The sequence below is a fragment of the Epinephelus fuscoguttatus genome, linkage group LG21, assembly GCF_011397635.1.
Source record: "Epinephelus fuscoguttatus linkage group LG21, E.fuscoguttatus.final_Chr_v1".
In the NCBI taxonomy this organism is placed as follows: Eukaryota; Metazoa; Chordata; class Actinopteri; order Perciformes; family Serranidae; genus Epinephelus; species Epinephelus fuscoguttatus.
The window spans coordinates 13,977,505-14,001,654 of record NC_064772.1 but is presented as its reverse complement, the minus strand read 5'-3'; the positions used below and the strand labels follow the sequence as shown (position 1 = coordinate 14,001,654).

At 41.9% G+C, this 24,150-nt stretch overlaps 1 protein-coding gene across 5 annotated transcripts in view; it reads left to right on the top strand.

Moving 5' to 3' along the window:
* Positions 1–24,150, top strand: part of LOC125881757 (RNA-binding Raly-like protein) — a 154,416-nt gene that overhangs the window by 59,154 nt on the left and 71,112 nt on the right. For all 5 annotated transcript variants that reach the window (XM_049565067.1, XM_049565063.1, XM_049565066.1 and 2 more), the window contains exon 2: positions 6,325–6,598. In XM_049565067.1, coding sequence (XP_049421024.1) covers positions 6,343–6,598 — 256 coding nt within the window. In that variant the 5' untranslated portion in view covers positions 6,325–6,342. The remainder of the gene's footprint in view (positions 1–6,324; positions 6,599–24,150) is intronic.

The window sequence follows — 24,150 nt, the reverse complement described above, 5'->3', positions numbered from 1 at the left end:
TAGGTTGGGCACAAAAACCACAAGGTTATGGTTAGAAAAATACAACCCATTCTCAACCCAACTCGTCAAATACCGCTGCCTTGTCAGTGGACCTAAACGTTAAAATATGACACACAAGGTACATTCCTCTGACGAATGGTTCTTACTAATGTAATGCTATATTACATACATCATGTGATATGTCCCTGATGTAGAATGCTGCACACACTAGCACACTACGTTGCTATTAAAATAACTCCACTGACTTCTGGTTTCACACAGGAAACAAACAGCAGTGGAAAGTTCCCAGGTGAAAGTTTGGTTTTTGTGTGACACCTCCACATGCCTTCCCACCCACCCTATAGGCACCTTCTCACTCTTTATACTATGGCGTCACTAAAAGCTGATGCCCGTTGTGTAACATACTCATGGGAAGAGTGTCCCGGTGCGTCAGAGTCTGACGTCAACATCCACTGACAAAGTGGCAGCATTTGTCATGTACAGTTGTTGCCAGCTGTGTCAGATATTGCCTGGTGTGTATAATACCACCGCAAAAGGTGCCTCTGTGCGTATGTATCTGACACCAAAATTGCTGACACAGCAGCAGTATTCGATAAGTTGGGTGTGAGACCAGGCTGGAAAGCATCATGGGTTGAGCTAAAAGACTTGGTATTGTTGCCACAACCAGAGCTAGATATGTCACGATGGGTATTTAAAAACACAGCTGGTCTCAAGCAGTCGTCTGCTGCTTGGCAACTGTCTCGCCCAGGTCTCACGCCATCCTCCATCCCCTCCACCTCCTGTTGAGAAACTCAGCTCATATACATGTCATCTGAACCACATATTTAGGAAATGTTAATATGAAATGTATGAAGTGCACAAATGCAGCATATTCATGGTTTGCAGAAATGTACAATACCAACATTGTCTTGGGCTGCCTCACACCAGTATAGGTTTAAAAAGAAAAACACTTCACTCAAGAGATTTTGCTGTTCTTCTCTATACAAGGGCTGTTCAGAAAAAAAAATCCCTCAGTTATGACTTGTGATAGTCATAAATAGTGATGTTGCGTAAATGCCCCATTCACTGTAATTCATTTATGCTTTTACAGCGCTTCAAGCACCCTTGGCGGGGAAAATTAGAGTTGTTTTGCTTCCTTTTATAGACCCTCTCTGCTGTAGCTGTCTACTTACTGAGCTGAGTTCCAGCCTGGCACTGTGTACCTTGACTCATAAAGCCAAAGGGCAGCAACTGATTGAAAATGTGGAGGAAAATTAGGTTTATCTCTTTCTATCTTGAAGACTAAACACATTTTTCAGGGGACAGGTAGAATCGTGGATATGACATTTAATTGCTTTAAGGCCACAATCCTGTTCATGTTAAATTAAATTTCCCTTCGAAACTGACAAAATGTTGTGACTTCAGTTTGTCTTTTTTTGGAGGCTGAATAGCTTCGCCCTGTGACCACGCTTTCACAAAAGTGCACACATTTATGGCTGGTTGCACCACAGAAATGCTCTGCAGACTACAATACAAATAGCGGCATTGATTTACAAATAGAGGGAATTTATTTCTCGGTTGTTGCCGTTGCTTTCAGCGGCAGAGAGACACATTTTAAGACAAGATATAAATGGAAGGAATCCATGAAGCAATTATTCCCCCTCTGCAGTACATGGCAGCAACACCATTGGAAAAAGGTGTATCAGGCTACCTTTCTCTGTTCTGTCTCACTGAGCAGCTTCTCCGGCCTTTCCTCAGCCCGTCAAGCTGCCTTGGCAACAATCAGAGCAGAGTGGCTGAGGCATGGCGAAGAGAAATGTACAGTGGTGGAGTGGTAGGAAATTACAAAGGAATCAATTCAATGAGTTCCCTCCCTCCATGAAAAGATGTCTGTAAATCGGGTAGGTGGCCAGACCCAAACAACAACCTTTTAAGAACCTGTCTACCAAAGCACAGTGCTTACAGAGCAAGGTACAACTCAGTAATACGATGACTTCTCTACTAAACCCTTCCTTTTCTTCCACATCCTTCTACTCTCCCAACACAGCAGCTCTGTCACATGCGACCTTGGTGCTTTTCCCGCTGATCTTATCCATATTTCTTTATCATCGGCATGAGATCGGTATTTTTTCATTAGAGGCAAGGCATGCCAGGATTCTGTGTAATGCCACAAGAGCAAATTGTTTCCTTCCAAAAGGAGACATCCACCTTTTGAAAAATGTGACACCTTTTCTGACATGACCACGCTGAAGTGAAAGTGAAAAATGAAGACGTATCTGTCTTCTGCTCTTTACTGACAAAAAGGCAGTACTGTCAAAGTTGTAATCATTTTTAAAGAGCAGGCTTTTGAACACCAGGTCATCATTTCTCCTCTAAAAGCCGTTTGTAGACCGCATTTCTGGGATGAAGCTCTTCTTTGTGGGGTTTTTTTTTTTTTTTTTTTTTTAACAACAAACGTCAAGGAACAATTATTTTGCCAATTACACTCCCGGTGCCTATCACTTCCTGTGTTGTTTCCCCAGGTTTCTCCTCATGACGCTATCACATCATAGGATGAGACGCTTAATGGAGGCTGTAAATAAACTAAACGGCAAGGTCAGCGGGAAAACCACTGATGGAATAAATTAGTGTACTGCTCGAAAGAAAACAACAGGGAAGACGACATGAAATATAACAGTAAGGAGCGGTAAAAGGGCTCCGTGACTGTTACCAGCTCCTGATTTATCTGACGAGAGAGGCAATCTAACGCTTCTCCACTGATTTGTCATGTTCCCAGTGACCTGTCCACGGACATCAATATGAGGACGGGTGTCAGATAGTGGGTTTAAACTACCGTTAGGCGGCCATTGGGGTGCTCATTGAAGTTTGCACATGTATGTGTGTGTGCCGGCACCACATTAATTTCCCAGTGTCTGCTGCTGATAAATGTCAAGGCCACTTGAGGGATGGCAAGCAGCAGTTTATTCCCACACACGCCCACGTGCAGACAAAAAACACACGTCAATGCAGCGCTGTGAACACTGGATGTTGAATAGTCAAGTGAATAGCATTACTGTACGTGATGTAATGCTAAAAACGTGTGCTGCCAAGTGAAATAATATGTTTATCCATGAATGAGCAGCTGAATGCCTAGCATGATCTCAGTCTCAGGTGTAATGGATGCCTGACAGAGAATCTCTGCGGAAATCACATGGCTGCTCTCGTATTTCCTGGATGACTGGACGGTTTCCTCATCACCTGCTGTAGGTGCGGCGCCATCGACCTCGCTGTGGAATTTAACCATCACTCAGTTTGTGAATTGCATCATCTTGCTGTCTTCTCAACATAATCTCATGCCCCGCTATAATTAGCTGAATAAACCCATTATAGTGGAGCAACTCACAATAAAACTACATCATGTAATTTGTGAAGATACTGAGGCCACACAGTGTCAAGTCGGAGAGGCTGAGCTGTGAGGATCTGCAGCCTCTCGCAACGGAAAATTAAGTTGGATAAAAGAGGAAAAAAATGACAAAATGTGTGTGTGTGTGTGTGTGTGTGCGCGAGTCCACAGGATATTCCAACAACATCAGTGTTACCTTGGTTACTAATCCTATTTACTGAGGATTGGATCCATTATTCAGGTTCTTCGTCTCAAAGCTGAATAGTTGTTATCACAGTGTGTCAGGGACAGAGACTCAGAGGAGGCAAATATTGAATATTCAGTGTTTTCTTCACAATATTTCACAGCATTTAATGCACGAGGTGTAATCCATTTTGGAATATAAACTGTAATGAAAACCTGGATTTCTACAGCTATAAAAATGACGTGTGTGCATAAAGAAGGAAATCAATGGCAAAAGCAAATAGAAAAATGTGGGATATATCTACATATGTGTTAGTGTATCTATCTGCGTCACCTACTTGAATTGTTCAACAGTGCATCCTTTCCTTGGGAGTATATTTTCCCTGATCCTGCAGCCAATCATCTTTCATAAAAGCTAACATTCAGGTGATGAAAAGGTCACCTCAGAAATAATTGCAGGGGAGGCCTACAAAAGCTGAGGGTAATGTGCGCTGATGACTTGACAGGCCAAAAAAAAAAGTCTGAATAAAACTGTAACATGAATTACAGCCGCCGCATTCTGTGATCAGTGAAATGGCACACAAAGCATTAAGGATGCAACAATATGGGTATTGAGATAGCAAAGCTTTCCCACTGACAGCTACCGTATTTGCTTTCTCACAAAGCAGGGGGAAACTGCTGCGACATTCACATATTGTTGCTCCTTCTAATTCTCCCACTCAGCCATCCACTGGTAGCATTTCAACCATGCGACAAAATGTGGCTTAGGTAAGCAGTCGACTGGCCAGTGACCTTGTATATAAATGAGATGAGGTAAACCTTCATCAACAAAAGCCTTCATCGACAAAAAGTGTCTATTGAAATAAATTGATTTTGACTCCAACAGAAAATTCGAGTACAAGCCTTGTGTTGTGTGGAGTCCTAAAGTGTTCACTATTAAATAAAAACATTGTGAAATAAATAATCACATGAATAGCCTAGAAATAAGCCGCAATTTAAGAAATAATAAAATAAATTATATGTTACTCATTATCAGTCTTATTCTTATGACATGGTTCAGATTTATTCAATTAGATAATTCTTGTGTTCTTTTCAAGTCTGTTTTTATTAAATACTAGCATTTTTTATTGTGATATTTTTATTTTATATCACATTTTAATTTATAATGGGGATGTTTGAAATTGCATACTAACATACTATTTATACTACACTAATTATGATGCAAAATTGCATAGTATGTGGATTTTGTGTACACCAGAAATGCCCGGATGTATGCTAGATTAGCATATATTTGAGTATGCGTATGAGTTTGAGTATGAGTTTACTCTACATACTCAGCTGCCCCAAAATGCATTGTTTCTTCAAACTGCCCAGTGGCAGACTGCAAGGCAGAGGGTTAGAATATTTAACCACCGGATAGAATAATGATGGCAAGTGACACTGAAGTACAGTTAAGAGGAAACACATCGGTGCTCACATATATAATGTACATCTGAATAAGTACTTAACATTACGATACTTATTTAGCTATCACTAAAACAAACAAACACATCCTGCATATGGATGTATTAAGGGACGTGGATACAGCTTTGAAGGCAGGACCCTATTCATGTCTATAAAAGGTGCTAAGTGGCGCATAAAGACAAAAAAAAAAGAGCCTTTTTTTAACAGTAAAAAATTACTTGGATGATCGGCACTGCTTTCACATCATTGGGCCCGTAAAGCAAGTGCACTGGAGACCAGCTACTTCCAGTTTAGCACTCCGATAACTTGAATAGAGGTTGTGGTGCACGATGTGGGGCTCAAAAAATGTATCCACTGGTTTACAGACATGTCTTTCCCAATGTAATTTTATTGGGAAAAAAGTCTTTTGGGGCCCAGTGACAAGCTTGGGAGTTGTAATTACACTGTTTGGCCACTACAAAAATTGGCGTCAAGGCCAAGCACACTGCCCGGTGGCCTGTCCTGCATTCGTGACGTTCTTATCCTGTCACATCTTTGTCCAGGACGCATCAGGATGCATTAGTGTTAACACAAGGAGTTGGAGTGTTAGGATTACGTTGCGTCTTAATGGTTTTTAGTGCTGTCCACTTGTGATCCGATCACCCAAGACACATTTTAAAAACAAGTGTAAAGTCTTAGCATGTGATTTCAAACACAACCAATGTCACTTTTAATGACAGTGACGTTGCCATCCCCTCAGCCAATCACATGCCCCCAGCCTCTTAACAGGCCTAACAACTGCTGGCTATCCAACTAGCTAGCTCCTGTTGGCTAACCTAGAGACACCACAGAGAATGACTGTGTGCTACCTACATGCTACCTAACTTCCGAGCTAACTAGCTTAAAGTGAGGTCAAAGTGAAGAGCCAGTTTTAATGGCAACAGTTTACTAGTTAATGCAAAGTTTTCTCTGCAGTGTTTGGATTTCAATGACATTTATCAAAGGCAAACAAATCTGAAGAGCAAAAGCAGACAGTCTTTCTGTGTGGATTCTCTAGCCAGCAGCAGTCAGCTAGTACACCAGTGGGCGGTTGGTGGGCCTGCTGGGAGGCTAGAGGTACGTAATATGAAAATAAGAGATAAAATTACACTTATTTTTTCTGAAATAATTTGACAGTAACTATATTTTACTGTAGGAATATATATTTCATAATGTCTTATTAGTGGATTCCATATTCTAGACTTTGGGGTTCCATAGTTTTTAGCAGAACAGCTGGAGTTAGCCTGCCCCTAACCTCTAAAGCTATGTCCTCCCCTCCCCCCCTGTCTGTGTCCCAGGAGGGCAACTGGAGGAGAATGACTGGTAAAATCCAAACCAGCAACGTGACCAACAAGAATGACCCGCGCTCCCTAAACTCCAGAGTCTTTATCGGCAACCTCAACACAGCCATTGTCAAGAAGACAGACATAGAGGTCATCTTCGCCAAGTACGGCAAGATAGTGGGTTGCTCCGTGCACAAAGGTTACGCCTTTGTACAGTATTTGAATGAGAGGAACGCCCGGGCAGCTGTGGCGGGAGAGAATGCCCGTATCATCGCTGGACAGCCTCTTGGTGAGTCTTCTTCGCTTTCTCTTTTTAGTGAGAGATTTCTGTACTTGCTTGCATTGCATATACCATGAGGTACTCATGAAGGGCCAGTGAGATACAGTCTATATGTCACTTCACAAAAACTTTCCCCTTGAAATACAGAATGTTTTGTTGAAGCCTGTTCCTTGCTAGAGGAATGGATTGTCTCTCTTGGGAACACAAAATGCCTCGGGCATCTCTCAGACTTTTAGTTTAGAGCCTCCCAAGGCTCCTAAATGCTGAATTGTCTGTGTTTGTTGTCACGCTGTTTTGGAGAAAATCCCTGCTGAATCCGTTAACTGATCCACTAGTGAACGTAAGGACAGTTTGATTTTAACATTTACCAGGCAGCAACTTGCAAAAAGCATGTCAAAGTTCTTGAAACCCACAATACTTAGAACAGAATATGCTAAGTGGCATGGGATGCAGCTACAATAGGCTGTGTAAGCATCGATTTTCTACTGTGCATGCATTTTGTGATGGGTTGCTTTTGTGGACGATGGCTGTGAAATGTTTTTTATTCGCTTTTGTTTTGCTCAATCACAATTAGTTTTGTCTGTGAGGGGCATTGTCTCGGGCCTTATCTTGTTAAAATATCTTTGTGGAGCCTGGGGATGGATTGCAGAGATACAACAGAGCTCATTCTAGACACTACTGCTTTAAAACAAGATTTTAAAATAATCATGACTGGATAATACTGCATGCAGGCAAGAGACCTTTTGATTAAAGTCTCTGCAACGTGTTTGGTGTTTCAACTAGGGAACCTGGGGTCCAGAGTGTAAAGAGGGCACATATCAATGACTGTCAGTATGTTACCCTGTTAAAAAGTATCAGCATGAGATGATCAAAGGGAGCAGTGCATAATGGAAGTTAAGTGCAGAACTGGAATGGATTGTTATGTTAATGTAGGATACCTACGTAGTTGATATTTAGGCTCTGACATCACCCCCCAAAGTGAAACACCAGGCTCACCCAGCAGAGATTGGGGAGTGATGATAAAAAATGTTCCCCTGAGGAGACCCTGGGGTGGAGCTGGAGGTGTGATGGAGTCCTACAGTTTTGTTTTTTCAACCAGTAAACAGTACTAATATCACTGGGGGTTGGTATATGATCAAAGAGAACAGTGCATGGTTGAAGTTAGTTAGGAACTGGAGAGGATTATCACTGAATATGGAATATGTACACATTTGATATTTGGCTTCTAGGCTTGTATCTGGTTACTTCCCATCATGAAACACAAAGCTCCTGTGGAGTGATGACAACAACTTCCCCCCTTCTGGTGGAGAATAAAGTTGAGGTAGAGATGCAGCAGACTTTTGTTGACAGAACTAGCTTGTTAAGTGTGGATACCCGACCCAAGCTCGACAGTACCTGACCTGTCGGGCTGGAGTCAGACAGATATTTCCACATGATGTTCAGATTCAGGTCAGGTTTGGCCCAGCTGACATGGTCCTTTGTGCTTTATGTACCTGTTAAATCAGTTTGTTGTCAAAGTGACACAAGGAAATGGACGGGGCAGTGTTTCAGCATGTTTCAGCATTAGCTCTGGGGCTGTGTTTTCCTTACGTTAACTGCATCAGGCTTGGGTCAGGTTTGGACAGAAAAACAGGAAGCCTGTCTGGTTGGGGTCGGGCTCAGTTACTACTTTCCTAAGCCCCGTTTCCACCAAACACTTTCGGTATGGTACCTTTGGAAGTAAAAGTAACCCTTCAGACATGGTACCTAGGTCAACAAAACATCATGTCTTCTTATAGCTATAGTTCACTAATGTATGACAAACTCTCCACGGTATGAACAGTGGTTACATGGGTCTCAAAATCAGCCACAACTCAGCCCTGAGCAGAGTGACCGTCTGCTATTGACCAATCAACAGACTGCAGTGTTCACAGCTCCACCTTTTAGTACCAGATCTGTGTGCTAGGAACCCCAACAGAGGGGTGACCAAAAATGGGGACAGTATGGAACAGTTACATCAGTACCATCCACAACTTTTCACAATGGAAATGGGGAAAAAAAAAAGCGTACCAAACTGAACCGTACCGCATTGCTCGATTGAAACGGGGCTTTAGACTCGGGTAAGGTTCGGATGGAAATATGCGGCCCAAGCTGCACTCTACTACCTTGCAGGCTTTGCTTTACCATAAAATGCCACTTAATTAATGGTGTCTGTCCGATCTCAGGGACACTTGAGTGTTGATTCAGCCTTGGTTTGGGTTGAAACTGTCATTTATGGACATTCAAATGGACATTCTTGTTCTCCGGCTTGAAGATGATCTTTCTGACTGCCCGTACACTCTGCCACGCCATTATAAAGTATCCTCAGGGTGGGTTTTTGGGGTTAGGGTTGCTCGTGAAAGAGAGTTTTATATAAGATAATGAAAACAACTGAGGTAAACAATCTCAGTTCAAGGGCATTATCCTGTGAAAACAATATTCCCCAGACTGTTAACTCCTGTGTTAATGAACATTAGCTGTAACTAATATGCAGAATAAGAATTGAATATTTAAAGAAAGAAAACACTGAGCCAATTTAAAGGTTGTTGTGTCTCCTCTGCATCAATAGAGCAGGTTATCGGGCTGGCATTTCTTTCTAGACTGCATTTATCAACCTGAACATCAAGCCAATAATCTGACTCGACTATCCTGGCCTCTTCCAAAATCCATCTGGCTGCTGAGAGACCTAAGTGGTTTCTTCATTTGCTTTCCTGTTGTTAGGATGATAGCTTTTTATGTCGGCCCATCTGTTTGGATAGGTGTTTCCTTCCCACACTTAACATATAAAATGTTTGCCCTTTAAACTGAATTTCTTATCTGAGTTTGCTGAAAATATAGCAACAATGCTTAAAACATTTTGTGAATCTAAATCTATTGTTCCATGATGGTAGAGACAAAAATCAACAGCACGAAATGATACGCTCCTGATTAATGGTGGCTAATGTGTTTTTGCTCTTTAAGTCTTTCATTAGTTTTATATTTGGCATTATGGATGATGCAATTAGCGAAAAAGCAGAAAGTTATTAAAACCTAGTCACAACCAGGGCCGTCGCCAGCCAAAACCATCACTGAGCACTCAACCATATCCATAATAATAGTGTTAGTGATTTATTTGTAACTTATCTGCAAATCATTTGATGATCTTCACGTGTGATTGCTTGTTTTTGGTTGACAAAGCCGACATAATCGAAAGTATTTCCATTACTTCAGAGTTCAATTTGAAAAGTCGACCCCTCGATAAAGCAACCCTGCCCTCACTGTTATCACTCAATCTGCATGTCATGTGGCGGGAGTATGACTGGTAGATACATTCTTAATTGACAATTAAGGACACCCTCAGTCTCATCCTCCCAAGCTGATGCTTTTTATATTAACATGGCTGAGAAATGAATCAGCCGCATAATGATATGGAGTTGAGGAATGACCTCGGCAAAGGATCCGTCTTCCTGTTGGAAAACGTTTCATTAAAGCGTTATTACCTGCAAGTTGATTGCACCTCAATTTCAGAGATTACAGCGGTAGGTGAGCTAATATTGCTGTTACAGGAGGAGCTGCATTCAGATATGTTGGTGTTTCAGCCACCACTGGCTTCACAGATCATTCACAGCCCACGTGAAAAGAAGCAGGACATGTTGTCGTGGAGGCAGAGGTTTGAAAAGCATGGCTTCCTGCCGGCCGTGGTCACTGGAAAAAAGAGGTCAGTGGATTAATCACATCATCCTGCGACTGCACAGATCCACCTCAGCTGCTCAGATGCACTGGTGATGACTAATCTGTGCACTCAGTGATACACAAATGTCAAAGGTCATAGCCCGCCGCCACCACAGAAGATAAGACTGTCATTCCGTGTTTGTGTGTGCATGTGTGTATGGATGAAAACCAGCTGATGAATGAATGCAAAATTCCATAATAGCACAGCTGGTAGCACCTTCCTCCCCCCGTCGCTGAAGGAAAAAGTGGATGCTCCATTACCCTATCAAATATGAATAGGAGTTCACGAGATCACATCTAGGATTGTGAGCACAGCAATCATTACTAAATAGCAGTGCATGCAATGCTATTCTGAATGGCGTAAGTGCAGTGTCTCTATGCAATTCAGAGTTACAAGCATGAAGGCATTTCTCTAAAAGCACTCTGCATGAACACAGATGTTGAATATGGAGCCTTGCAGAGCAGATGTGAGGAATGTTTCCTCTGTTGTCTCTTTCACAATGTTGCTGAAAACACAGACGGTGTCCCATTTACTATGTGGATTTGAATACTTTTATAGTTTAAGTTGAAAATAACAGACTTTACTGGAAATGATATTAAACATGCAAATATTAAACGTTTACTGTGCAGTATTTTCCTAAAAAACAATGTATAGACTCAAAAGTAATCCCTCTCAATCAGCACTTATAACCAACTAGAAGTATGTGGCGGTGTATTTATCTGCGGAGACTCTGCCCTCTGGCTCAATGTTCTTATTTTCTTCTTATTTTGCAATGCTCAGGATGTTTCTAGGCACAGCGTGCTGCAGTCAGGACTTAATCAAAAGGTAGCTACCAGGTGCCACACCATAAGTAGCACACATCCAAGAAGAAGCTACAAAAATCGCACCAAAAACATGCAAACACAGTGAGATCAAACACCAAGCAGACAAAGCTCGTTGGGTGGCTATGGCTCAGAGGTGAAGCAGGTGGTCCTCTAGTCCTCCAGTACGCATGTCAAAATATCCTTGAGCAAGATGCTGAACCCCAAATTGCTCCCGATGGCTGTTTCATTGGTGTGTGATTGTGTACGAGTGGTAAACTGAGTAGCAGGTGGCAACTTGTATGTTAGCCTCGGTCACCAGTATGAGAATGTGTGTGTGAATGGGCGAATGTGTAGTGTAAAAGGTGCTTTGAGTGACCAGAAATGTGCTATACAAGTGCAGTCCATTTACCAAAGCAAGAGTGAATCACTTTCACTTTCGCTGGCGATATTCTTAACAAACATTTAGGGACCATCCCTGCATATTATGTCTTTAATAAGAGGATTTTAGATGTAAAATGTAAAATGAAAACAAAAAGCAAGATGTTAATCCAAAGTTTTAACACTTCAAAATGTTTTGATAATGATTTGACAAGTCTTTTATTTCCTATGTGAATGCTTTATGGTGTTGTTGGATCAAAAATCAAGCAAAAAAAATAAAATTGAAAAGCAGATTTACTAAGCATATGACACCTCTGAGTATACTTAATTTGGTTGCTTTTATGTCTCTCTCCATTGTGCTTAAACATTTAAACTCAGGCTGTTTCCCACTTAATACTGTAGAAATATTCAAATACACATAGCATACCATTTTAGCAGTTCATATAAACCAACTTTACTTGACATTATAGTAGCAATGCAGACATGCCTAGTGTAGTATGGTGTGTCTGATCCCTATTCATGGTTAGTTTTAAAGATTTTCGAACTGTAAGTTCCCTTCTCTATGTGTGTTGAATTGTGGGACATGCAGTGTTGGGGAGTAGGAACTCAAGTAGTTAAATTACATTTCTCCCAGTCTCTCCCATTGTGTAGTTAACTACTGAAATTTTGGGTCATAAAAGCAAAGGATTTTTTTATTTTTATTTTACCATCGCCTCTCTACTGTAATTGAACCCCTTTGACCACAATTACAAGTCACAGGTATTTTATTGCTGTTTATTAGCAAATGTTCAGAGAAGTTGTTGCATGCTATTTTAGAGGTTACCTAGCTAAATGAGTAATGCTGCTTGGTGCAATACCTCCACCTGGACTGTAGTTTCTGGAGGGTGTCTGACTGATGGACATTGTATGCAAAACCAAAACCAACATTTCTTGCACTTTGGCATGCATAGTGGGGTACACTGTACTCATAAAGGGATGGACATGGTCAGCAACAATACTCATGTAGACTGTGGTGTTTAGACAATGCTCTAAGGGGCCCAAAGTGTGCCAAGAAAATCTCCCCCACACCATTACACCACCACCACCAGCCTGAACCACTGATACAAGGCAGGATGGATCCATGCTTTCATGTTGTTTACACCAAATTCTGACCCTACCATCTGAATGTTGCAGCAGAAATCCAGATTCATCAGACCAGGCAACGTTTTTCCAATCTTCTATTGTCCAGTTTTGGTGAGCCTGTGTGAACTGCAGCCTCAGTTTCCTGTTGTTAGCTGACAGGAGTGGCACCTGGTGTGGTCTTCTGCTGCTGTAGCCCATCTGCTTCAAGGTTGGATGTGTTGTTGGTTCAGAGATGGTCTTCTGCAGACCTTGGTTGTAACCAGTGGTTATTTGAGTTATTGTTGCCTTTCTGTCATCTTGAACCAGTCTGGCCATTCTCCTCTGACCTCTGGCATCAACAAGGCATTTTCACCCAGAGGACTGCTGCTCACTGGATATTTGCTCTTTTTCGGACCATCCTCTGTAAACCCTAGAGATGGTTGTGAGAATGTGTTGTGAGAAAATCCAAGTAGATCCAACCCATCTGGCACCATGTCTACATGTCCAAATGCACTGAGTTGTTGCCATGTGATTGGCTATTAGCTATTTGCATTAACAAGCAGTTGAACAGGTGTATTTTCGTTTCTGTGCTGTAGTTCAACTTCTTCCACTGTAAAGAAGGCAGGTAGCTTGCAAGCTATGCTTTCATAGTCACTCCCCCAACACTGGGGATATGAGTGTCAATCAAAACTTAAATTCCCAGCAAAAATCAAGGGAATCTACCATGCATACTGACTGTCTTTTAATTTTGTTATGGTCTTGTTTCTCTACAGGGCCATGGTGCTGAAACATTCAACCCCAGGCTGTGTTCCAGTTAATGCAATGATATATATAAAATATGCATAGTCTTGGGAATTAGTGTACAGGAAGTAAATGCAATTTACCAAGATGATACCAGACTTGCAGACATCAATCAAACAATTATGGAGCACTCTCAGCAATGTATTGTCAGCAGATTGAACACTTCAACACTCCATTATGTCCCTGGAGATGTCTCATCATTATCAAGCCTGCATAGGTGTTTTCAGTTATTCTGGCTGATTAGACCTCTACTTTAGTGGGTGGAGCTCACAATAAAATCCCTTACAGTCACATTAGTCTCACAGTCATCTTAGGTCAGCTACTCTGTATTTCTACCTCTCACTCTTTGTTGTTGTTGTTGTTGCTGTTGTCGTCATGTGTTCCCTTCCCTCTGGCTAAAAGCTGACTGGGGGAATTCCTCATGACACAGTGACATGATGATTGCTGGCATGCGTGAACCTTAAATGCATCTGAGCAGTTTTCCTTCTTCACCCGCTGAGATCTGTCTGCTGTATCTCTATGGCCTCGCTCTTCAGTGGACTCAGTGGGCTGCCATGGAGGCAAACAGTGACAGATTTTTTTTGCCTTCAGCTGTCCTAACATGCACTAAACCTGACCATGTTACTGCTGAGTCTCCAAATCCACATGTAAACAACACACTGGCAGTATATATATGCTATCTGAACATCCAGTGCTGTGTGTCGCAGCAAGCTGAAATCAGACCCAGGTGAAAGTTTTCTGAGATTCTGTGAAGAGTTATGATTGTAAGACTCCTTTGATGTGTTCACATCAAATACTTTACGATGCATATCACTCTTGCCCTTTATGTGGTAAGATGAAGATCTCTTTTTTCTTGTTTTTCTCATCTTCAGAGGTGGTTGTTTCAACTATGTCCTGGTGTGGCACCGTGTGCTTGTGTGTGTCTGCCTGTAGGCAGCAGAAGCGTGTGATTGGCAGGTGGTGATTGAAGCCCTGATGGAAAAGGACAATGAAAGAATAACATTTTTCTAAGAGAGGCCATGTATGAAGATACAAGCAGCTGTGAGCAGGGGAGAGACGAGAGAGAGGTTAATAGCAGAGAGAGGGTGAACTAACAACATCTCTGGAGAGTTGGTGTGGTAGCAAGCACACCTGATAATCTTCCCTCTCTGTCGACTCTTGCTTGGAGTAGCCCGAGCCTCCCAGAAGAGATCTGCATTCCCTTCCACCTGGAAGTTTCATGGTGAAGGTCCATCCCATTACAATATTAATGACCACAGTGAAGGATAATGTGTGATGGATCACCAATCATACTGGCTCCAAATGGCATTGGCAAGAGTTAGGCACATAAATAATAAAGTGATTTAGATGCAAAATCCATCCTAAGCGGATTACAAAGGCAGTGGCACTGCAATCAATCGTCATTTTGGGCCAACATGATGCATAGCAAGAAGCACAGGATGCGGAAACTGAAGTATACCGGGAAGAAGGAGAAAACAGAGTAGGGATAGGCAGAGAGAGTGTGAAGAGAGTTCTGCTTCAAGTGTGTAAAATCTTGGCAGTGTAAATATACACCTACTGGAGGCATGTGTTGTATATGTGGATACATTTGTTTTCTTCATATATTTTTTATGTTTGTTGATACCTGTCCAAATACAGTCGTTTTTTTTTTTTTTTTATATATCTGGAGCTCTCCTACAGTTTCACCTCATCTAGAAGGCCTTCTGCACTGTGTGATTTTGGGCTCGACACCATTTATGCTGGTCGTCCGCCATGTGTGGACTATGTCTTTGATTGTTTAATTGTGTATGTTCGATTTTCTCCCCACACTGGAAACCAATTTCCTTTAAAGATAATTAAGTTAATCAATCAAACCAACCCATCACAATATGACAAGATATTACACAGAATATACCAGCGATCGAGGAGGAATGCTGACGCCAAATAAAAAAAAGACCCAAATTCAGTATTTCATGTCGCCCTACTTTTGCTGACCACAATCAACTTTACAGTCTCCTCCATCTCTCTCTTTTTCATATTTCAAATTTTTCCATTTACATTCTATTGCTACAGTTCACCAAGCAATCCTCGCATCACCTGACATGTCTCAACATTGATATCATACAGTTGGATGCAGATTGCAACCAAGACTGTTAAACCCATCTCTCTCACAGTGTGACATCCAGTGATTTTTGTCACACCTTATATGTGTCTTAAAACAATAGTTAAACATTTTGGAAAGTCTATTTATATGCTTATTGTTGTCGAGAGTTAGATGAGAAGATTGATATTGCTGCTTTATCTGTCCATCAGGTGTGTACTGTAGCTACAGCCAGTGCCTTGTTATCTTAGCACAAAAAAGAAAACTAGTGACTGGTGAAAATGAACAAACAAATCCTTTTAAATGACTATTTCAGTGTTTGGTATGTACCAGGTCAGCCTGTGATGTGGAATAAAGTCAGAACACAGGAATGGACATTTGAGAGTTTACTCGTGAGAGAGTCAAAGAATTAGTACATTATGACAGTTTTTATTAGTGTCTGACAAACAAGCAGCATCAGTTGACACAAGCTTTCCTATACACATATTGAAAGGTGTTTCCTGTCACTAAAACTGCTGTTTCCTGTTATTCAGATAACCAGTTCTGGGAACAATTGCTTCTCCTCACCTACCCAGATTTGGTCAAAATCATGTCAGGTCATCTACAACCATGCCTGTCCAACATTTAAGTGCTCATGAATCTCTGACTTTTCCCACTCGATGCTATCGTAGGGTACCGCCTACGCTGACTGCTACAATCAGTGAATGAGAAGCCAGCCAAGGCCAATGTTGCATGCAGATTATTCTGACATCACATAAATGCAGGACAAGGCTGGGGATGTAACCTGGAGGTCTGCTACTTGCACGTCAGAGTGACAGATTGTGGGTCAGTGACATTTCTGTGATATCGTATTGAGCTTACATAGCCTATTTGCATGCAAGTGGGACACTGAATCAATGCATTGAAATGAGTATTTTATCTCTATATATGTAAACTTACACATGATGACTGGTAATGCATTGAAGAGAAGTTACGTGGGGCGGGCAGCACTAGCTGTCAATCATGCATTTAATATCAAAACTTGAGAGATTCAAAATATGGGTGTTGTGATACACCTGTTTTGACAATAACCAGTTTCCATCTTCAGATTCCATCTGGTTTCCTTTTCACTATCCATTACGTGTAATTTTTCTTTTTTTATAGTTTTGTACAGTTATGGTTACAGCCTCTCAGCACCTCCCTAGGTGTTAAATATGCATTTGACTGATAATCTAACTGAAACCTTTCTGCAACGATAATTGTATAGTGTAAATCTGATATTGTGCGAGCCCTAGTTCAGAAGGTTCAATACATTTAAATGTAACAACTCCAAGGAACCAACAGTGCACCCATTGCTACTGAAAAAAACAGGAAAACAGTTATCATGGCTCTATCTGACGGGGACAAATTATCCCAACCAGCACCTCTAAAAATCACTAATGAGCACATTATATCTTGTGTGTTTCATATGTTGCAAAACACAAAGCGTAATAGCAAGTTGTGGTTTTATGGTGGGTGGTATCGATCCTCACTTCTAACTCTAGGCAAGAAAGTGATTAACCACAATTCCCCAAATGTCAAACTACTGTTGTGATTCACAATTTGGTGTCAGCCCCCCAAGAATTAAAAGTGCAAAAGCATTTGGCTGTGCTCACCGTCTCGTGTTTGGAGTCAAAGGCATTCTGGCAAAAGAAGGAAATATGTAACTCAAACAGACAAAGATGAGGCTGTTAAATAAATTGCAACACTTCCTCGCAAAATACACACAACTCCTTTAAATGCTCTGAATATCAGAGGCTTAACATTATAAGTGAATACCCGAGGGGGATTTTTTCTTTAATGTCTATCCAAACCAATCCTCCTGCATTTTCTCCACCTGGCTGCTGTAATTCTCTCTATCATTCACCATTAGTATTCACAGGCTCACTTTCACTTTGAAATTTGCATAGATAATTCCAACTATGTCTACAATAACTGCACAGCTCAGTAACTTTATTTTGATAGCCAGGTTCGGAGGCATGAACAGTCATGAGTGAGAGGCCTTTTGGGTGTTGCAGTATGCAACTAGATGGGCCAGTTCTTCCTGATCCATTGGACTGAGCCTTGCCAAAGCTAACCCCATAAGGCCCCCTCTGTGTCTTTCATGTCCCTGTGTTTGCTTCTGAGCCTGTGAGAGTATTCAGTGTGTCTGAGCATGTGTGTGTGCTTGTATGTGGGGTCTGTGTGTGCTCGCAGATGGGAAATGTTCAGGTTTGTGCTTCAGTCGGAAAAGAAACCAGAGCGAAGACACTTCAAACGAGCTGTGATATCAATTTCTTCCTCTTTGCTCTCTTATTCCCTCTCTTGCCTCCTTTCCATATCTCTCCTTGTCCTTGTGGGTGATTAGAATGCACCCTGGTTGTCTGTCTCCTCCCTCATTAATCACACTCTGAGAGACCAGGCCGGACGTTGAATGCACAGTTGGCCTGACCCAGCACTCGACAAAAGCATCCATAACAGCAGGTACAGAGCGGCGCGCGAGCTCGCAGTCATACAATAACATCAACCGTATAACCAAGCCGGGGATTTATCTGAGCTGTAATGTATTCAGAATATAAGAACGTGTTTCTTTTGTGGAAACAATACTGAAGAAATTTTAAGATTGTCATTGTGCACTTAATAGGCTTTAATAAAGCCACCCAGGAAACCAGGAAAGCACATTTCCCTGGCTGCCAGGATCTCTTATTGTCTCTCCGTCTGTCTCTTTCTCACTTCCTCTGTCCCTCTCTCCCTTTCAAGCATACTGACAAATGCTTTAGTGGGGCATGAGCCACAGTGTGGACAAAGTGAGATGGATTACTGTGTGGATTTTGGCAGGGGATACTGAAGCTAATTCTCTGATTAGAAACCTGGGTTCAGAAGGCAGAGAAACACTGAGCTGTGAATCAGAGTCGGAGCACAGGGCTCAGTGGGCTCCAGAAAACCTGTGCATGTGTGTATGCATGTGTGTATGTGTGTATGTTTTCGAGAGGGGGTGGGGGGGGCGGGGTGGGGAGGGGGGTATATGTGTGTGAGTGTGTGTGGGCAGTTGCATATGCTCATGTAGAATTCAGAAAACAAGCTTTTGTTTTGTCTGCAGGTGCTTCAGTTTAGTGTCATTATTAATATGAGCAACATTAGTTAATTAAACAGTCAAAGTTTCATCACCTCCGCAACAGAGCAACAGGCCAGTTGATATTGTATATTATATAAAATCACAGTCATGGTGCAGGCTGGTGTGTGTGTTGTGTGACAGGTTGTGGATTCTCATACTAAAGCCAATGTGTCAAAGTGCCCTTGAGCAAAACAAAGAAACCAGCTTCCTCAGCACAAACCAAAATGAAAAATGTAATATCCACTCCATAGCCACCGGATATCCAGTGGATATCTAACGGATCGCATGATCCACAAACGCAAACAAACAACAAAAGGATTTCAAATTGATTCCCAATTGATTGGCAGGTGTTAATGCAAGGGCTAACACTGCACTTTTATTGTTTGTGACTTTGCGTCAGTAATGTGTGTGCAACACTGCATACATAAGACTTATGGCAATTCCTTTTTTACATTTAATCAGTAGGGCTGACAATTCAGTTTCCACCAGTGGAAATTACATTTTAACATGTCAAGAAGTCATTTTGACAAGTTAACATGTTAAATTAAGATACCTGTAAAACAATTTCAGCATGTCATAAATATATTTCCACATGAAGAAACCGCATTACATCCAGTCAAACTGGTTTAAAGATATCTATAATTAAATTATTGATATCAGTAGTTCCTTTCTCACTTGTAAGAATAACAATTACAGATATCTACAATTATATTTCCGCATTCTGCAAAAGGATTGTGACTGGTTGAAATGTAATTTTCCATTACAGACATCTACAATGTTAAAATGGCTTGCCATAGCTATGATTAAGAAAGAAAGACGCAAACGTTGAAGATACTGATTTTATATTTATAACTCAGTCCCTGTCGTCTATAAATTCACGCAGCTAAATAGGAAAGGTGGTACAGAGGGTTTTTGGTTCGACCCAAGGTGGGGGAGCCCTTCTGTGCGTCTGCATGTTCTCCCTGTGTCAGTGTGGGTTTTCTCTGGGTACTCTGGCTTCCTCCCACAGTCCAAAGACATGCAGGTTAATTGGTGGCTCTAAATTGTCCGTAGGTGTGAATGTGAGTGTGAATGGTTGTTTGTCTCTATGTGTCAGCCCTGTGATAGTCTGGCAACCTGTCCAGGGTGTACCCTACCACTCGCCCAGTGTCAGCTGGGATAGGCTCCAGCTCCCCTGTGGCCCCTAACAGGATAAGCATTAAGGAAAATGAATCAATGAATGAAATGAAATGAATGAAAGGGGACAGAGACATATGGAGGAGGCTTTAAATTAAATTCATGCCTCTTCTTTGCATTGCTGTATTCAGATTACACAGTGACTCATGTTACTATGTTGGTTTTAATTTGTCTATTTCAATTAAAACGGTGTTACTTCAGAAGCTCTGTCGCAGCACATCAGCAGCAAAAACAGAAAATCTTAAGTAATCTGGTGCAGATGAAAGGCTGCTAATAAGAAACACAATCAAAGTCTCCTTGATACAAAGAAGACTGTTGGTGTTTTTGAAAGCCCCAGTCGGGTAACCTGATGCACCAGATGGTTTGTTACACAAAGGCATCTGAGAATCTGTTATTGGAAAGTGTTTAGAAAAGGGCAGGAACTTTCAGAAAATACTTGGCAGGTGATTGGATGAACCATCTGTCTGTCACCATCTATCACGGGCCAGTCGGGAGGAGAGTGGAATACCATTTCCATTGAGAAATATAGAGATGGGCTGAGTGATTTTTAATGTGTCGATGTAACAAACTTTTAAGTTGTGATACTTTTTGCAAAATATGGTCTCAGTTTCTCCGTACATGCGGGTTTATCAGCTACAGAAAATGTATAAATTTACATTAACAGAAATAAAATATTCAGTTAAATGCATTGATTCAGCATTATACTTGTATATGGGAGGCTATGTAAGCTCAATGCAACTGAGAAAAGTAACTGACCAATGATATGATGTTCTTTAAAGGGCAAGTAGAAGCTGTCCTGGTTACCTCTGCAGCCTTGTGTTTCATTCATGTGGTGTCAGAATCATCCGAAAAATGAGTTCCAGATCATGACTCATGCGATCTCTTTGCTCTTTGTTATCAACTTGCTGTTTAAACCAGTGTTTGTCAACCTTTCTCATGTCAGGAACCTCCAAACTGATATACATGAGGTCACCAACCTCCATTTAATTAGATTTGACTTCAGGGACCTCCATTGACTAGTTTATGAGATATTTTTTTGAGATTTTTTTTTTCTTTTGCCTTTTGCAGCAAAGGGCTGTGGGTTGGAATTACCCTGTGGCTGCTTGGGAAAAGACAAGGTACATGGGGCACCTGCTCTGAGAAGATTTTGTCTGTTAGATATGATTAGGACCAGAGTTGTGTAGGCGTCAACTCCAGTTGAGGAGAAAACCACTAAGGAGATAAAATCTGATCATCAACCATGATCAGAATAGTCACTCTTTATGACTCTTAGACTCACTTGTATAATAAATTAGATAGTGAACTCCTGGAGTTGAAGAAACTTCAGCTCTGAGCGGAAAAGTGCCCCACACCATCTCCGCTTTTTCCCATTGTCTAATCTGATGATTTAGAGGCGAGCCTTGTGTGGTGGTCATGACAACACACAAGAGGACCTGGTGGTAGCAGTTGCTGTATACCCAGAGCTATATGGCCCGATGATAGACAGCAGGTTGTCAAACTGCCACCTGAGTCATCCTAAAATATGCCTGGAAACAGCCATCATGGAGGCGAAGCTCGTGGACCAACTGGTGGTACTTCCCATGATCCACCCACTTTTTCAGGGTCTCATGTACCCACATAGATCTTCGTTTTCCTGTGCCCAACAAACTATTTGCTGACAGCCTCTCACCCTCAACCAGAGCTACAGCAAGTACCCTCTGCCTGTCCATTTTAGGAACTAGCTACTAATTACTGTGAAATAAATAAAATAAATAAGTAAATAAATAAATAAAGGGTTGATAGATTACACGGTATGGTTAGGGTAAAGAGGTGATAGGGTGGTTGCCTGGCAACAATAAAAAGGCAAAAAGCACATTTATACTAGTGGCATTTACTTAAAAGACAAAATGGAAATGCAGTGCGTCTTGCGTTTTGCAGCCTAAAAACCTTCCATGTGATCAGGGCCTAAAGCTCATGAACACACCAAAGTGAAAAGAATGACCATCCAAGGAGTACGTAAATGCACCACTGGCCTCGGACAGCAGAGGTCTCAACTAGAGACTATTTCAATCCCTTCTCATTCGCTCAATGTAGCAGGCGGCGTGAGCAGTGCCCTACAATAACAGCGAGTTGGAAAAATTGGGGATTCATGAGCACTTGGATATTTGACATGCTGAACCCTAAGGTACCGGACGCTAAAAAGGGTCATTCAAAAAGATTCGTCCTATTAATTTTTGCCCATCAGTTCTGATATAACTGATGCTATTGCAGCATCAACAATAACTGCTTTCGGAGTTGCAACTTTTTGTCACCTCTCTGTGTCGTCACACACACCTGTAGCTGCCAGTGGCACCTCACAGGACGCTGACTGATTCAAACCACTGGGGGATTGGAAACAAACACATTGCTTGAAGCCTGACAAGATGGATTCTTGCTTGCTCTTGATATATTGCGAGAATCCAGCTGCTGTGCAAGGTAGTTGTGCGGCACATAAAAAAAAAAAAGATTGAAATTCTGACTGCAAAGAAGCCATTTTTGAAAACAGTAAGAGAAACCCCTAATGTTTTCAGTGCTTTATGGTAATTTCTGTATTTTATCACCTTCAGCAGAGGTGCAAGCCCAGTTTGTGGCAAAGAGTGGTTATTACTTCAATACTTTTTTACATATCAGGTTTTAACAAGGTCAGAAAAAAAGGTAAAAATATTTCTACACTTATAGCAGTGGGCTCTGTGAGAAAGTATATCCAATACACACACGAGTCAACACATTCATTTTAGAGAAACACTGCGAGGCAACAAATGTTTTTAATGAAGTAAAGTGATTAATTTCTTCCAGAAGTAACTGTCCCTGCCATTGGTCATGACAGAATCTCAAATGAAACATTGATGCCGACATGAGTCAGTAAGTAGAGGACACATCCATCTTCATCCCTGTCTTCATATCTTCCGTCTGACCGACCAGCCACCTCACAGTCTCGGGCTACATTTTTTCCCTTGGTCTGACGGAGAATCCCTGAAGCTCCTGTCCCTTCTTGTAGCTTTCAGCGGTTAGTAAATAAACTGATGGGAGCCCAGTCTGAGGTGAAACAGTGGGAACGGTGAGAAATAGGATTAGCTTGAAGCCTAACAAGCATCCTGGCTGAGATGTGTTCATTAATATTATATCCATCTACAGAGAAGGAGAGAGAGAGAGAGAGAGAGAGAGAGAGAGAGAGAGAGGCAAAGACAGCGAGGGGACCAGCGAAGAAGAACGGAGCTGGGTAATTGTTCCCCATGCATAATCACAGATGCCTGTTTACCACTGGAGCTGAGGTTCACAGTTAGGGCATGCTGATGCAGACAGGATGGGTTTGAAATTCAAGATCTGGACTTCCTTATCATCTAAAACTGTACACTAGATGTGCATGTTTATGATTAGACAACACGTTTGAAATGAGCACAAAGAAGCTTTGGTGTTAGTAATGAGCCTTTTGTGTAGGATTAGTGTTCTTGCAGATGCTCTACTTGTGCATGCTGCGAGATAATACTTCAGTAAGAGAGCTGTGTGTTTGTGCCAGGTGTGCAGTCTTGCGATGACAGAGACCACTGCAGTGCGACCTTTACGCAGAGCTTCAGCTAAACAGACAAACCTTTATAACAGACCTGACACAGACCCCCAGAATGGAAAATCTGCCCTTTAGCACTCCATAATAATTGATCCAGTCAGTCATGTCTGTCTCTTAATTCGCGCTGTAATCATCGATATGCACTTCGGGCGGAATGACAAAAGAGAAATCCAGGCAATAAAAGGTGACGTATTGTGTGAGTAATGGTTTGTGACTTGTGATTACACATGCAGTGATAATTACTGCGACCCCGGAGGGTTTCTGCGGACCCCTGCTCACACAGCTCTGCAGCGTAACCCCTCTGACTCCCCCCGCTTAGTGCGCGAATTAGGAATCACTGTGACAGACTCACCGGGGAGTTCTCCCCTCTGAATGAAGATGGACAGTATAAACAAAATAACATTAAAAACAGCCCATAACCTCGCCCCGAGCAATTTCTTGCTTTCTCAAGTGTTTACTTTCCCTCTCACATTTCCTTATTTGACTCCCACATTTATTCTCCCTCCGTCTCCTCGCTCTCACGCTACTTTGCTCCCACCCTTCCTCATTCCTTCATCCTCTTACTCACAAGGGCTCCTCGCCAATTACGCCACAAATCTGAGGGCTTGTGAATCATTGCGTCCAGTTGTTAGCCCGTAATACTGACTCACAGCTGGAGGACGGGACCCAGCCTTGGGCTCCACTGGCCGGTAAAGGTCACGCTGAGCATTATGGCTGTTAACTACCTCAAGTTTATTGCAGTCAACACTTTGCATTAGCTGCAGCCAGCAGTAACCTCTCTGACACCACAGAGACAC